The sequence below is a fragment of the Theobroma cacao genome, chromosome 3 (assembly GCF_000208745.1).
Source record: "Theobroma cacao cultivar B97-61/B2 chromosome 3, Criollo_cocoa_genome_V2, whole genome shotgun sequence".
Classification (NCBI taxonomy): Eukaryota; Viridiplantae; Streptophyta; class Magnoliopsida; order Malvales; family Malvaceae; genus Theobroma; species Theobroma cacao.
In genome coordinates this window covers 27986754-28003640 of record NC_030852.1, presented here as the reverse complement: position 1 = coordinate 28003640, position 16887 = coordinate 27986754, and the positions used below count along the sequence as shown (strand labels likewise).

General features: G+C 36.7%; 3 protein-coding genes across 3 annotated transcripts; all 3 read right to left on the bottom strand.

Annotated features, from left to right (window-relative positions):
- Positions 1 to 3654, bottom strand: LOC18605451 (transcription factor bHLH118). The gene is made up of 5 exons (XM_018117546.1): positions 3177 to 3654; positions 2506 to 2835; positions 2346 to 2399; positions 1961 to 2056; positions 1 to 303 (listed from the first exon to the last, which is right to left on the bottom strand). The coding sequence occupies exons 1-5, from the start codon at positions 3486 to 3488 to the stop codon at positions 265 to 267; spliced, it is 831 nt and encodes a 276-aa protein (XP_017973035.1). The 5' UTR covers positions 3489 to 3654; the 3' UTR covers positions 1 to 264.
- Positions 8417 to 11371, bottom strand: LOC18605450 (receptor-like serine/threonine-protein kinase At4g25390). Its single transcript, XM_018117428.1, has one exon. The coding sequence runs from the start codon at positions 10768 to 10770 to the stop codon at positions 8728 to 8730; it is 2043 nt and encodes a 680-aa protein (XP_017972917.1). The 5' UTR covers positions 10771 to 11371; the 3' UTR covers positions 8417 to 8727.
- LOC18605449 lies at positions 13539 to 16859 on the bottom strand. Its single transcript, XM_018117109.1, has 4 exons — positions 16836 to 16859; positions 16226 to 16460; positions 15416 to 15499; positions 13539 to 13843 (listed from the first exon to the last, which is right to left on the bottom strand). The coding sequence occupies exons 1-4, from the start codon at positions 16857 to 16859 to the stop codon at positions 13785 to 13787; spliced, it is 402 nt and encodes a 133-aa protein (XP_017972598.1). The 3' UTR covers positions 13539 to 13784.

The window sequence follows — 16887 nt, the reverse complement described above, 5'->3', positions numbered from 1 at the left end:
TTTCAGCATGCATTTACCATTACAAATTAATGATTTCCGAGACTTAATTTGCATGACCAACTTTTACCCACACTCTCTCGTTCAAGAAACCAAATTATGACTCAACACTAAATTGGGTTACAAGCCCTACAACACATTCTGGTAACAAGCTACAGCCTTGAACGAAAACTAGGAATTCACAAGAATTAAGGCATCAATTTTGTAAATACATCACCCCAAGCTGAACTCAACTTCAAGACCCTAGAAATTAGTGATCCTGCATATCTATTTCTTCACAATCTCATGAGACTCTATCATTTGGTCCTACAAATTGCATGCCAATCATTCAAGAAATCATATATTGAAGAAAATAGAATCAGCAGGAATCAAAGAGAACGAAAAAGAATGATATGCTAGCTTAGCTTTAGCCTCAAGCAGTCGGGGACTGAGAATTCAATTAAAGATCTCATATCGTCTTGAAAAAAAAATAATGATAATAATAATAATAATAAAAAGACCAAAGACATGTCATGAATAGAATGCACTATATATATTTATTTGCACGATGGGTAGATGGAACTATCAGCATATATACTTCCAAAAAACAAGTCATTCAAACAGTCAACAAATCATATATGGCAGAGAGTTTATAGGAATAATTCTGCATTATTGAAAAAGACATGGATATCTTTCTTTTTCTGTTTTATTAATTAAATACTAGAATATAACCACATATACTGTTTTGCATATTGAAATCCATGAACAAAGACTATTTTCAATTAATCATCTAAGTATGAAAGAACCAAACAGATGGTCACATGCAACTATATACAGTACTATAAGATATAATTTGATTAAAATGTTTCTTTATAGAGCTTTTTACAGGGCAATCGTAAAGACATATAGTTGAATGCATATGCATGCATGCATATATATAAATATATACATGTATATGTGAGTGTATGTACATGTAATGTGTATGTAAGACTTAAAAAATTGTATACATAAAAACTTGTATGTATGTATTAGTAATGGACGATGGGCCTGGGATTGCATGCATGGATATATCATAACAATGAGTCTTGCAGGAGGTTTCTGATTTGAATTTACTTCACCCATAAAAATCAAGTTGGCAGATCTTGCAAAAATAATGTAGAGATTATGGTGAGCTGGCATAGACAATTTGACAGATATTTGAAATTTCTTTTCCCGAATAACAGATCACGAATAAGGGATAACAATAGAACATAAGATCCTTTTGGCATATATGGGTTGGGTGTCATGCCATACTAGCTTGACCCATCATGCAAGTTAACTCATGAAACACTTGACATAGAGATGAAATGCTTGTATATATCTAACTATCATCTAAGTTAGTATGATGCTCCATAGTTTCTAATTTACTAAATTTCTAGTTAACCATTCTCAATTGTGGAAAAACTAAATTCATAGAATACATGTATACATTTGCAGACAGTACCCGCCACTCTTATGCTATCCCAAGTAGATCAATATATATGAAAAGGCCAATGTATAGTTGTAATGAATAGTTTTAGCTTATGATTAGAAGATTGCTAAGAGACATCCCCTTTATTGCAATCCCATGAACACAAACTTAAATATCTAGTCATAAATTAGATTTTTTTTAGTTAATTAGTATTGCTTGAATAAGATCATGTCCTTCTGTTATTAATAACAATGGAATTTCTTTGAGCATTCGATGATTATGCAATATATATAAGGCACATTGTATCTCTAGCTAGACGATAGTTCATGGATTAGATGAATGCTTAAGCGAGGCAAGAAAAAAAAAACAAAATATTTCCACTGAATACACTCATCAGTGAAGTTCATATATCCAGATGATTCTAAGAATTCTTACAAGATTGCCCATCGTTCCCAAGCTGAAAGTTTCGGAGAGTGAAAATTTGTTCATATTTAAACACAATAATTAATACAGAGACTTTATAAGTTAGCTTACCGTTGAAGTACTGATACAGATAGCTACCGTCCAAGTTATCTGCCTGCATCCAACTCTAGCAGTTTCATTTGGACTGCAAGAGGAAGCAACGCAATGCTGCAAAGAAGTCTTATTAGGAGAAAAGTTGATCATGAGGATGAGCATTGCCTTTATATATACATATTTTCCAAAAAAGAAAAAGAGTCTGTTAACTCATTCCAACTATGTTCCTTAAAAACCCCAACGCTGCAAGAAGTGGATATCACACATTATATACAGATCAGATTGGACAAAAACAAGTCCATTGCTCAAATTAGAAGTCAGATTAAGTCAATGCCAATGGTGATGAACCGATGATCAATCCCTAACTAGCATAAATACAAAGTTACATTGTTATGTCACTAACTTTAGCTAGTTTCTGTTGCAGCCCGGATAGATTGAAGCTTGTTGGATCATTGACCTGTGAAGTGAGATAGATAAGTAAACCGAGGGTGTTTTCCTTATTCCCTTACGTAACAGCTTTAAAGTAGGAAGCAAACTCTAAAATTATTTGGGAAAGAAATCACCTCGGTTTGGATAGTATGAAGTAAATATTCTTCTGATTTGGTGGAGATACAACTAACAACAGGAAGTCCTTCATCAACAAGTGCAGCTAATACTCTTGATAGGGGCAAACCTTGCTCCTCAAAGCCACAACGAAACATAATCTCGATACCGATCAAGCAGGGTCGGATTATGAAGTAGTGGTTTGAAGATTCGGTTCCTGACCCAAGAGCAGCCAAATTGGACACTCTCTTCAGTTCATCTCTCTTAACATCAAGGTCTTTAACCTTCTTCTCTAGGTGTTTTATATAATTCACTGCCTCGTTCATGTGATCCGACATCGAGCGCTTTCCCTGAAACCCACCACATCAAAAGCATATAACTCTAAGCCATTATTTTTTTTTTTTGAAGGGCAACTCTAAGCCATTATTATCGTTTCTTTCCGAGATGAATTCAACCCGAAGGCACAACAATCTAAGTAAAAATTGTTATGCTCTTCTATTTCCTTCCTCTACAATCCACACAAATTTGCATGTGCACAGTGATGAGGAAGAGAAAAAGGAGTTATCAAGAAATTTGATGGGAAGGGCAAAGGAAAACTGGGATGTTAACCATTTGTTGACAAAAATGAAACAACCCCATGAAATTTGACATGATTTATGACCAAGTATATATATATATATATCCTTTTTACCTTGATATATTCACCAGGGAGAAGAGATCGAAGTGACGCATAAAGGGAAGCCATATCTTGCCTCCTTTGGCGTTCAATCTCCCTATGCAACTTCTGTTTCTTATATTTATCACAAGTAAACGCTTGAGTACTAGTACTCTCCATATGACAGACTTTCCGCCTCTGGCTTTTCCCCATGCTGTTGCCAATTATAGGAATAGGAGTGCCTTCCAGTGAGGCATGATCCGTAATCAGATCTTGTGGGATTTTGTGTTGGTTAGAATTGAAGAAAATCTGGTAGACCAGGTCATCGCTTTGTTGTAAAGGAAACATTGTGCAAAGATTATTATTCAGAAATTCCAGCTTTTGTCCCTTGAAAAAAAAAATAATGGTGGTTATATTAAGGGCCGGGAGCTTGAAGAAGGAGATTATACGTTTGTTAGGGTATGTATATTGTGATACTATTCAATGGGGCTAAAGATTCTCTCTGCAAAAATTTTCTTCAAATAAACAAAAGCTGATATGAGAAATGACCTCACCGGCCATTGTTAAAAAGTTTGGGTTTCAAGTTTTAGGTACTGTAGCTTTGCACAAAAGTAACCCCACTTCCTTGCATTCACACAAAGGGGGCCAATGTTTACCGTCCGATCTTTATCGCAACTGATTAAAAATATTTCGAAAGCTGAATGGAAGGTGATGACGACGATTTAATTAAATAATTAACAAGTACTTCCTAGTTGACTTTATGTATAATTTCTAAAGTAATTTACATTTTTTCCAACACATGTTGTATATTACACCAATTATTCACCTCTTTCTGATTCAATAATAATTTTTTTTCTCGTGTTATTGGAGTATATAGTTTGAGGGAGAGAATATATATATATATATTATATGGGCTTTTTCTTCCATTTCCCTGGTTATTTAATTTGCAGAAATTAAGTTTCTGATTACGTATATAGCGAGCATAGTATAATTACGTAGTTCCTTCATTCATTTTTGCACAGGCGTTACCAATAATTACTCCTTTGTTAATTTTGGAATGAAACAAGACAATCTGATATTCTCTCAACTTTACGACCTCTTGAAAAAGTAATGAACTAATCATGCCATGGTAGAGCGCATACGCCAATTAAATGGTCGGAAAAAGAAGGGAAAGTAGCCAACACCCACCAACAGTATCGAGGGGAAGATCTCCGGAATATATGAAGTAAGCCCCTGTTTCCCTAGTTTATTCCATAACCAATGTACATGAGCTGGACAAGAAGCTGTTAGCCTTCATTATTCCATTAATTAGACATGGCACTAATTACCGGCTTGTTCCTTGACAGACGAAGTTTGGAGGTTAAACATTAAAAGTACTAATTTCGTATTGATCTTAGCTTGAAGTGGTTTACAATAATAATAAGAAAGAAAAAAACAAGATCATATGACACATTATATTTGTCTAGATTGATATTTTGAACATTAATTAATTGACAGGACTTTGGTCCTAACTCTTGATCTTAGCCGAAAGGCCAGATCATCCTACCAAATATGTGCTAAGCTGAGTCCTAGATTAAGGACATGTAACAGGTAAGGGTGGGGGCTGCATCCTATCCTTCCTAATCTTTTTTTAAGGGCAGCATATCCTTCCCAAATCTCCATTAACTAACCCCAACAATCAATGTCTTCAAATCTGGAGGACAAAGCAGACCCCCAACATTTCCATTATAAGCATTACCCTAGAGGATAATTTCTCCCCTAACCCTACATTATTGGAAGTGTAGACTGACTGGTTAACCTTTTCAGCAGATGCTTTGGTGCAAGAAAATATTAAATAATAAGAATTATTGAGCCCACGTGACCCATTCAAGCAATTATATATACTACATTGTTTATTTTATTATTATAATAATGATGAATTTCCTTTGGAAATAAAATAAATCTTGAATACATTAAACAACTATGATGAAGCATTATGAATAGACGGTAATTTGGATTGGTACATTAATGCCATCTCAGGTTGGCTTTATTCTTCTTCTTCTTTTTTTTTTTTTTTGTTCTAAAAGTTGATTGGGACATACAAAACTAATCATAAAAAAATTGACCCAAAAATTAGTAGGAATAATAGTTTTTTTCTCTCTCTCAAGTTTAGACAGGTTTAATTATTGCTGCAATTGTAGAGTTTACTTTAACTAGTTCGTACAAAATCAAAGGAAATATATATATATAAGAAAATGTTATAACAGAATAAATTAGAAATGAAAAAAGTTTAAATTTGTTATGGCATTCTTAGTATTTCTTTAGACACAAAAGGCATTTCAGTTTTTTGTATTGCAAGGTTTCATTCTAAATAAATAAAAGAAAAAGGCAATCATGTGAAAATGCCTGTGTGGTGGCCAAGGACAAAACGAAAGGAGAGGATTAGGAAATGAAGAAGCAGCGGCGACCACCGTAGAAACAATGTAGGAGCTTGCTAGGTTCCTCGCTGATTTTATTGGATTATAAAACCAGATTGTGTGATGATCTTATCATCAAGAACAAATTGAACCAACTGATTTCGAATCATTTGCTTTAGTAGACGCTAACTCTGATTTGGTACGGCCATAGCTTATCCTAGGATTATAAATATACATCAAACCAAGGAATCTTTGTTACTTTAATACGTTACTTGTTTTCCTTTTTCAATCGAACAACTTGGGCGGCAAAAGGAAAAACAAAAAATCAGCAAGACATTTTTAAATTAAATGCTTTGGTTTTTTGGTTTGTTAATTTGACATCCGTTTTGTTTTGGTGTTATTTCGTCAGTAATCTCCAATTAAACCAAAGGAAAAAGGAAAATGTCATGTATGGGCCAAACAAGCATTTCTTCTCTTGAAAATAAGGGAGATCTCAACATGTTAATGGGCCTTCGTTTCAACAGGGAACAGTACTCTATGATCAATGGCTCAAAGCATGAAGCTTGGGATCCATTCTTATTGTCATGTTGGATTGGGCTCCATGCCCAGCCCAAGTTGAGGTAATACAACTCAAGAAGTTTCCGGAGTTGTGCTGTTTAACTTCCATCTCAATCAAGCTGGAAAAGCTCAAAGGAAAAACAGGTTGGGTAGTTGGTAAAGCGCTGGTAGGTAGTTGAGAAGAGGCCTTTGTTATTACATTTGCGTGTCCAAAAAGGCTTTGCCTTAAAACACAATGTCAAATGCATTTTGATTCGAGTTAAACACTGTTTTTCTATATACTGAGTAAATCGTGAAAACACTTTAAAGATATTTTTGAGATTTTTGCAAAAAAAAAAAAAAAGAAAAACTTTTGAGTTCATATGATCAAAATCAGCATTCATATTTTTCAATTACAAAATTATTTCTTTAATTATTTAAATGTTTTGAATTTAAAATTAAATTTTAGTGCATTTCAAAAAATAATAAAAATATAATGAGTATATAATTATTTAATATTTAGTTTGAAGCGATTTTAAATGTTTAGAAAATTCAAACAATGCTTTTGTGTACATATTTAAAAATAATTTAATTTTGATGTACTTTAAAATATTTATTAAAAGTGAAAAAAAATGACTCATTCTTTGATTTGTTTTTCAGCATCATGTCTTCTTTTAGATATTTTAACTTTTCACAACACTTTTTGTCGTATAGTAATATCAGATCACACGGTTTTTAGGCGACAATTCTTTGAAGTGTTTTTCCAAATATATTTTTGTCAACTCCAACGTTTTCCGACCACAAAAATATCAACCTAAGCAGAAAATCGATAAAGTTGCATGAGCTTAGATACTTCTGACTTCTGAGGCTGCAGAAAATCTGGAATTTAACAAGCTGAATCAACAGTAATTGCACCTGACAAATCCATGTTAGACTTGGCATAGAATGCCCAATAAGCTAATATCCAAGGATAAAAGTCACAGTTACGTGGATAAAAAGACCTATGCTTCCCTCTATACTTCGTTATTCATGTCTTCAAAGAATCACCCCATCTGTTCCCCATGACTACACCAAAAGTCGGACTTTCCCAAATCTATTCCCATCAGGCCTCGCATGGAAGCTTCTCCCCAGTACCGCGTGTAACGTATGAACATTGACGATTGCTCCATATGGTAAATTAAATCAAATTGCAGCATCCCAATTTCCAACTTTCCGGTTCTCTGATAAGACAGCACTACACTCTTGACCATCCTCTTGTCTTGGAAAACTGCATTGCTAACTAATGATGGAACTTCAACATTTGGTCAGGGCTAGAACTTGTCCCTCAATCTTGATTGCTTTCCCAAAGGCTAAAACAGGATTAAATTTTATAATACTTACAATCCACGAGAAAATACAAGCACAAAAAAAATGCTATTCCTCTTACGATGAATGGAAAAAGACGCATAAGCTACAGTTGAGGGATGATGACCAAGTACTCACGTTCCTGATACAATAATAAGAAAGCTACTGTGATTGGATCCCACGATAAGATAGTACTAATTTCTTGGGATGGTGAGCAATTTGAAACATGTAGTAAACTAAATGGCGATCTGCAAGTAAGTGCAACTCGAAATCAATTCTGCCCAACACTTTTATCATAAGGAATGCCTTTCTTTTCTCATGTGAATTTGTGTGCAAGCTGCAATTAAACTGGGAATCTTTATCAACCATTCAACAAAAATTAATACAATTCCAGCTTTGTAAACTAGCTAATTTAATTGTGGATGGGATGAATACCCATCCTTTTACCATTCTCTAATTCAAGCATCAAATTTTTCCTTGCTGAATGGACCTGAAACTTAACAAGTCCTATTCTCTTACTGTTACATTTCAATTGCAGTGGCAGAATTAGGAAAAGGGCAGTAAAATGTTAATATCACGTGCCAGTTAATATGTGACTTGCAGGTTTAGTCTCTATTGTCAAAACAATATCACTCACAGTTAATCAAACCATGAATGATAAAGTTCAGTTCCCCTTTAGTTTTCCAACCAGTGATCTTCAATGCGGCTGTTACAACTGTACACACATAAACCTCACTTGTGGTCATTCCGTGTGTAGGTAGGTGGCCAGCAAGGCCTTAATTGTGCATTGAGGATTATTAATAGGAAACGTAGAAGAAGTTAGCTGATTAAACACAACTCAAACACAAAGCTTGGGGAAAAGCTCAATAACTTCTAAGAAGTGGTGGGGAAATAATATAAAGCAAGCAATTTATTTCAATCAAAGAAAACTAATGAAATTGCCACATAACGGCCCCATTAGGAGAAATACAGGTTATAATTGACAAACCAAACCAGATGTCAATGCAATGTGAGAAACTTTAGAGAGAAAATCCGAGGGATCAGTGTCTTGATTTGCATCTTCACAGTTTTGATACAGAAAGGCAACAAATATGTGATCAATGTATATGAATAAACTTGTAGGCCAAAACAGTAATATCAACAAAAGTGCAAGTAAAAGAAAGTTGAAGAGCATTTAATTTTAAATGGGAAAAAAAGAACAATTACTATGATTTCTTTACAATGATCAATCTGAAAAGATGACGAAACAATGATTTACAGCAGTAAGCTACTGTTTGAGAAAATTTACCGCTGGGCACTGAAAGCTCACCTCACCGGACCTTCTTACGTGGCTTAAAAGGGAATCTTGATGGTGGTGAAGGGGAAAATTCAGTTGGTAGTTGAGGCGGCTCTGCCTCACCAGTGAGCATCTCCACAACCTCCTTCATGGAAGGCCGACTAGCAGGTGACTTTTGCAAACAAAGCAATGCAACCGTGATGCACAAAAGAGCCTGTTCCCTGTTCAGAGACTGTATACTCTGGTCAACCAAATCAAGGAGCTTTCCTGTTCGCGCAAGATGCCGTGCCCAAGAAGTCAGATTGGCCCGCTGAAACTCCGACATAGGTGAGCCTGTAACCTGCAGGGGTCGCCGCCCTGCTATCAAAACCAACAGCAGAACCCCAAAACTATAAACATCGACCTTCTCCGATAGATCCCCACCACCGCCATATTCAGGAGCAATGTAGCAAACGGTTCCTCTCATACTGGGTGTACTGCTCATACCACCACTCTTAGTAATCTCCCCACTGAATGAATCATAACTGTTCCGGCGAGCTCTCCACAATTCACCACTAAGCCCATCCCATAACCAATCCACACTACCAACACTACCTCTACTTCTACTTCTTTTACTCTTCTTCTTCTTCTCTGTAAACAATTCGTCATCAACCGGCCACCAATTCTCCCCACCACCATTATCATCACTATGGTACATCCCCAACTGTCTCTTCTTCTTCTTTTTATTCTTTTTAGCGAGCTCTTCACAATACTCCTCTTTCCACCACTCCCTTGCTGGCCTCCTCTTCTCCTTCTTTACATTCCTTTCCTTATCATCCTCCATCGACACCCACCATTCCAACCGTTTTCTACTCTTCTTCTTCTTATTCTTCTCCAATTTCGCATTCAGTTCACTACTTGAAGAAGCCACCGAAGCAATCCAATCACTACTAGGTTTTTCCTTCTTAATCTCAGTCCCAATCCATTCCATCACATAATCCTTCACTTTCCCACTCTCTGCCACCGCCCCATTATCTTGCTTCCACCACCAATCCCTACCGGAACCACTCCTTAACCCTTTCCCACTCCGCTTCCCGCCATTCCCCAATTCCTTTCCACTCTCCACACTAGCCCTATCGAAATTCACCTCCGAAACACTTCCTTTCTCCATCATTTCCGGAGACATTGCAGCTGCCACCCCAACTGTCTCTGGAGAAACCGCAACTGTAACAACCTCCGCATTCTCCGGTGATTCCATAACGGAACCCGGCGATTGATCAGCCACCAAATTGAACTCCTCAATTGCCGTAGCCACACTCTCAGTTTCCGCTACAGATCCACAATCCTCACCTATTTCCACTTTGCTCTCCTCTGATTTCACCCTCGCTAATCCAAAATCCGCAATTTTGGCTGAAAAATACTGATCCAACAAAATATTACTAGGCTTAATATCTCCGTGGATTACCGGAGGATCCAATCCGTGGAGATATTCAAGTCCCTTGGCAATATCAACAGCAATCAAAAACCTCTGTTTCCAGTCCATTAATTCGGGGCATTTTCGATGAAGCAACGCGTCTTGTAGATTGCCGTTCGGCATGAGCTCGTAAACGAGGAGCATGCGGCGTCGTTTTCGGTCGTAGGAGAAGCCGAGGACTGACACCACCAGGGAAGAATCGAGTTTTGAAGCGAAGAAGAGCTCGTTTTGGAATTCGCGTTCTCCTTGGAGGGAACCGGCGTCCATCACCTTGACGGCGACGGTTTGGTTGTTGTTGTTCTTGTTGTTTTCTTTGTTGTTAGGGAGGCAGGCGCGGTAGACGGAGCCAAAGCCCCCTTGTCCAAGGCGGCGAGAGGCGGAGAACGAACAGGTAGCACGCCGAAGGATGGAGTAGGAGAACCGGTGTGGCGGCTTAGAGTCGGCTGGAGCCGTACGTTCTCGCCGGATTTTGCGGAGGCACACGGATAGAACTAAGAAGATTGAAAAGGCAGCCGTGACAGCTGCGACAGGCGGGAAGATGAGGCGCGTGGGCAAAGGACGCTCGTGGTAGATCAAAGGCGGTTGCTGCTGCGGTGGCGGCAGTGGTGGGATCGTTCGTGGCATCGTGTAACCAGTAACAAAATTCTCTCTTTTTTGACCCAAAAAAAAAAGGAGAAAGAAATGAAGAGTGTGAAGATGGATTTACGCGGATTGAAGGGAATAGAAGTGGCGTTGGAACATGACTTTTCTTTGGGTTGGGGCCGTATACGGCGAAGATTGTCGAAAGAGTTTGTGCAGTCAATTTGTTTCTCTCAACTGGTTTTGAGTTTTTGTAAGTAGTAATGGATTTCGGGTGTGGTTTTGTTTGTTGTTGAGATTGGCGGAGCGGCCTTTTGGGGTGGGGTTGTAATGATTTGTACGTTTGCTGTATTAATTGACAAAAAGGAGAAGAGGTGATTACAACTAAAAAAGAAACAACAGCTGGGGACGGAAAACCATGGGACTCCCTCCTCTCTTCTAAGTTGTAAACTCTTTAGTCATCCGTTATTACTCGTGCCCACTCCCACCACTTCAACTCAGCAAACCAAAACCAACATATACTGTTGAGCTGCCAAACCAGGTACATCAATATTTGCGATTTTTTTAGCTGAGAATATTTTCATTCCAAATTAGAATTAATGAAATAAAGGAGAATATCAAATCTATTGATCTACGTGATACTTCCCTCCAAAGTTATCCAAGCCAACTCAAATTTCATGTTATTATAAAAACTTATATTCAAAGTTACAACTTTTCTCTGGCGTTTTAACTTTGATATGAAACTTGAAATCCTAACTCCTTTAACCATACATAAACTCCATGCTTAAAGTTCCTTCCTTACAAAAAGTAAGACCATTAAAGTCTGAGTAGCTGAGAGAAAGAACAGGGTGAACGTTCCTACTTTTTCCCATTTTCTGGAAATAAATGGTTGAGTTGTGACTGATTCAAAAATATGAAAAATTGATGACTTGGTATGTGAAAGGGAATATGATAACAGGCAAAATGCAGACTGACCAATTACCAGTCATTAAAGTGCAAGAAAACCCGGTTAGGTATTAATTTCTTGTTTGCTTCTTCTCAACTTTCAAACCTTTAGCCTGTTACGCCGCCCCTCATGGCCCAGGATTTACTTTTAGAAATTCAAGGGACATCAACTTTTTGTTTCTTCTGCCATTCAGTTTGACTTTTTCGCTACCGGTTTTTTCTATATATCCATGGTAAAGATGGTGTTAGTCCACTTTTTTTTTTTTTTGAAAAATAAAAAGGAGATTATATTTTTTACCTGACAGAATTAAAATAGTACTAGAATTAATAGTGTATTTTATATTTTAAGCAAGAAGACTATGAAGGATTTGCTGTTTTTTGGGTTTTATTTTTTCTTTTAGTCCAAAGTGGCTTGCTACTGTCAAATTGTCTTTTTCTCCTTTGGCCACATGAATATTCCCATTTAGCTTTGGGGTCTTTATCAACTTAGTTAAGTTATATACAATTTGTCAACCTGTTAATTGAATAGTAAATTATGTAATTTTCTTCAATAAAAGGTTCTCCTTTTTTTCAATTGTGTCAAAGCATCATACATGGACCATCTCTTTAATATTTGAATTTAAATCAACCCCCACTCTTATTTTTATTTTCCTAAGCAAGGATTCCCTTCAACCCACATCCCACTTTCTCCTTTTTATTTTTGCCCCTCTTTATTCCTTTTTTTTTTGGATCAAAACCTTCAAGTTCAACTGTTCTTCCTATTTGCCATTCAAATGTTTCTTTATTTCTCTTTTTCTTTTCTTTGCAAATGAGAATCAACAAAAGTGACAAATGCAACTAATAACCTTTCTTAAAGGGGAAAAAATGTAAATACTTGGTGTCAATTCTTTTTATTAGTGCTCATCATCAATTATTTAACATAATTTTGCAATTCTTTCCATTGCGTCGAAGGATAGCTGCTAGCTTAGGTACACTTTAAAAGGGTAGCCTGACTAATGGCTTTGCCCTTTTGTCAGTCAAAGTTCCTCCTCTTTTTGCTTCAAAATTCAAGGCCCATCCTAAATGTAAAAAACCACTACTCCTCATTAAATATTATATTGATTGAGACAAAAAAAAAATTAAAATATGAATTTTAATCAGAAAATACACCTATCTATTATGAAATATAATTTATTAACTATTAATTAAATATTTAAATTCAAAGACAAATGATTGAATTTGAAAATACAGCATAAGAAAAATGTCAGTCTACGTAATCTCCCTATAACACTTACTATAAAATAGTTTTTCAACATAATCAAGCAATCCAGCTAGCGTACCGAAGGATCCCTCCTGTTTTATTTTGTTTCATTTTTTTCAATAAAATGCATTATTATAATATGTCTATATATATATATATATTATTATTATATGGTACAGTGAAGGATAAATGTTTGAACCAATTTTCTGGAATGCCATCACGTGTGAGCTGCATACCTCAAAGACAATGATTTAATGCAAGTTCCGCAACAGCACGCATGGTCCCGTAGATGATGGATGTTTATTACCAACACCCACAAATAATAAATTGCGGATAGTTAAAGTTTATCCAACGTGGTGACCGACCCGACCCCGCCCCAACCGCTATTACTTTTACATGTCATGGCTCACGCTATCAATTAGTGAATATGTCACCATTTTCCTCCACTGCAATTTTTCTATCTACCTTTCAATTCTTGAAATGATTCACTTCTCATTGGTAATTACTTCATTATTTTCAATGGGTACCCTTAGTCAGCTTCATATCTGGCATCCAATTAGTCGATATTCACATGGGATTAGATTTTGCATAAACGAATATACCTAACCAATTTCCTAACACAATCAGATCAGTAACAGTCATTATGTTAGCTAGCTGCATTAAAAATAAGAGTGGTGATCTTGAAAGAACACAACAACGAAAGGACTGTCATAAAAGGCTATGCCAAGTGTGATTGCATTGATCAGAAGAGTGCGGTAACCCAAATAAATGGAAGAAGTCATTACCAGAACCATTCGTGTCTTGCATCCACGGCTTTTGACATTGGTTTGAGACAAGAGGCACTGATGTAGAATCATTGAGGCAGTTATCTCTTCTAGCAGGATGCCCTTTTAGACTGCTTAATGCCTGAGGATCCAATCTCATATACTTTCCCTGCAAAATTCATTGATGATTTTCCTATTAAAAACAGTCTCTCAAGAAAGGAAAACTGAGATCAATATCATCATGTTCAGCACAATCTGAAAGCAAATAAAAAATGGCAACAATCAGAAAATGGAAAACCAAAGATATGAAATTTTATGATTGTTAAATCCTTTGGTAAGTTATTCATAACTAGGCCGCATTATTATCCTCTCAGAAAAAAAAAACCGAAAAGACAAACCCTCACATCAACTTGAATGACAGTGGAATTACTTGCATATCCTCGATGAAAAATAGTGAAAATCACCAGAAGAAATTTATCAATGTATCCAAACAACATTATTTCAAAATTTTCTCAGAGCCATGGCTGAGTGTATTTGTATACTGGTCTCCATGGATAATTGAAAGTGATTAGGTCCATATCATATACAAAACCACCATGTTTTGAAAGTGCTTCAAACGGACCCAACACCTTATGAAAAGGAACCGCCATGAAAAATGAAAGCTCATGTACCTATACTATTTATGACAGTTGCCTTTTTGCATCAGTCATTGCATCTGGAAGGTAAATTTCACCACATATGGAGGCTTAAAGTATTTTACAGAAAACATTTTTCACTGGAAAAAAGAAAGAAAGAAAGAAAGGGAAAATGACCAATGATAATGTCACTTCATCATTCTAAACAAATCACCACCATGCACTTTTCATAAAATCCCAGATTATGAAGGGTGTGAACATGCCTTTATCTGTTAATAAGTTGTTGATTTTAGTCCCAAGGAGTTGTTTATGAGTTTTACTTCGTTAGTAAACAGTAGATTTAGATGTTTGATTGGCTTTCTAGAGAAAACCAGCAATGGAAAATCAGATCTAAAGTAAAATCTCTTTATCCATATTCTAATGTAAAACCTCAGTTTTGATATTGGAATTTCTTTTCCTCATTTAACTGAAACCTTGATGATACTCATTATTCATATCCTATTACTGAAACCTTGACAATACTCATTATTCAGAAAGTTCTACACATGCTTTTATCAGTGCTGTTCTTATTCTGCACGTACAGCTAGCAGCTTCTAAGAAGAACATTATATTTTTTGTATCATTTTGAGATCATGAGTCAGGATATTTCACCGGTAAAGAACTACCCTTCGGCAAAGTGGCCTAAACCAAATCAGCTAGCTTCATTACCCTCTAATCATATTTACTAGTCGCACTAATGCAATAATAACCTTTTTTAGAGGCTTAAATGAACTAGTCGTGGTTTAGATGAAAGACAATAAAGGTAAAACCAACAAAGAAACCAGTGAGTCGATTTATTGTGAACACCAATAAAATAAAAAGAACTTCCACTTCTAAAGCACTCCATGACAAAATCATGAGAAATGTAAGATTAATTTCACGTACGTTCATGTCCTCATTAGCACAAAATCCCATCTAGTTCTAGATCATGAGATAATGCAAACATTGAAACAAAAGTTTATAAAAAAAGCCATAAAAACAAATTGACAATACACACAACAAACCGGAACAAAACCGCTATAGGATTTTAAAACAAAAATGAAAGCTCTAAAGAAAAGAAATACTACCTTTAACCCAAATTTGGAGGAGCAGCAGTGGCATCGGCGACCAGCAAGGACATTGCAATGTCTTCACAATTTCTATATGAGAACCTGACAAAATTAAGGAAATAAATCATGCAAAAACTTCACAGAGCCAAGAAATATATATATACCTCTCTCTCTCTCTCTACAAACATAATCACGAATCGATGAGTACATATTGTAAGTATACAAATCCATATACTTTTTGTGATAGAAAGCTGCTTTTGAAAGAACCATGCTATAACTACCCATCCACCGAACTGTCCACCATCCTCCATATTTATAATTTGCAACCCCATTTTTCTGCATCACATAAAGTTGTTTATATAGATAAGGACATGCCATATTTCCAATAATTTATTACTATAAATTATTTGAAACAAATGGGTACCAACCTGCTGATTTAGAAGATGCAAGTGAGAAACAAAACCAACCATATTAAGAGAAAAGCTCTGCCAAAGTGAGAAAGCGAGATCAAGGGCATGGCATGGAACGATGACATCATCGTCCACCAAGAAAATCGCATCCGTCCTTAGCTCTTTAATGGGTTTAAATATGTTGCTCAAGTCATCGTCCCCGTTTATCTCGAACCTGAAATTCGGCTTCCGACGGAGGATGGGTCTCGCTCCACAACACTCGTATGGCGTCGGAGCCGCCGCACGAGGAGCAATGTGCCACCGAGTTTTTCAGGAGGGAGTTTCGCTTCCATGTATTAATTAACACCGTATAACCGCCCCTATAATAAAAGCAGTTGTAATTCATTTGAATATGAAAGAATTTTGGATTGTTTAGTACCTGAAGGGGGAAGAGACGGAGGAAGGGAGGTGGGGGTTCCAGCCCATGAAAGAGTTGAGTTTAAAAGCAAGTGAAACGACGACGCAGAGGGAACAGAAGAGGATGAAAAGTTCGATTTTAGTCGGGCCGAGAAGCTGGCTAGACACTGGGGAAGAGAACCATAGAGTCTGTTCTGTTCAGCAAGAGCGTCTTTGTTGGCATCGAATTTCACATGAAAGCTGAAACTGAGGGTGGTCTGGTTGAGTGGGATGTCCTTTTGTTTTTTTTTTATTACTAGGCACAGTTGGTTTTCGTCCGGTTTGGACCCCACAATGGGGCCCAAAGCCCAACAAATCTGTGGGTTCTATTCGGGTCTGTCCACTTTATTTGCATGCTTCCTTATACTACAGCCGCCCATAACCTTTTTAGAAGCATAAAAGAATTCTGGCTACCATTAGACTGGGGAAGTGGTGTTTTTTGCAGTTTCTGTTTCTAATTTTGATAGGCGTGTTTATTATTAAAACACAGTTGCATTTTCATTTAATCGACTAAGAACCTTTTACTCCGTTTTTTTTGACCAGGAGAAAGCAATAGCCCAAGTATCCTCCCCTTCCCCTCACTTACTGCACACTGACGCCTCAATGCTTCTCCTCATTTTCCTGCAACTACTCACCTTTCTATTT

Bases quoted from the DNA above. Each gene is read 5' to 3' on its own strand.
- LOC18605451 (XM_018117546.1), bottom strand. From the start codon at position 3,488: ATGTTTCCTTTACAACAAAGCGATGACCTGGTCTACCAGATTTTCTTC. The intron at 2,057-2,345 runs GTTAGTGACATA...ACTTCTTTGCAG, and splicing joins TGCAACAGAAACTAGCTAAA to CATTGCGTTGCTTCCTCTTG. The intron at 304-1,960 runs GTAAGCTAACTT...TGCAATTTGTAG, and splicing joins TCTGTATCAGTACTTCAACG to GACCAAATGATAGAGTCTCA.
- LOC18605450 (XM_018117428.1), bottom strand. From the start codon at position 10,770: ATGCCACGAACGATCCCACCACTGCCGCCACCGCAGCAGCAACCGCCT.
- LOC18605449 (XM_018117109.1), bottom strand. From the start codon at position 16,859: ATGAGGAGAAGCATTGAGGCGTCA. The intron at 16,461-16,835 runs GTGTGCAGTAAG...CCACTCAACCAG, and splicing joins GGAGAAGCATTGAGGCGTCA to ACCACCCTCAGTTTCAGCTT. The intron at 13,844-15,415 runs GTAGTATTTCTT...TGAATTTTGCAG, and splicing joins CCTCCAAATTTGGGTTAAAG to GGAAAGTATATGAGATTGGA.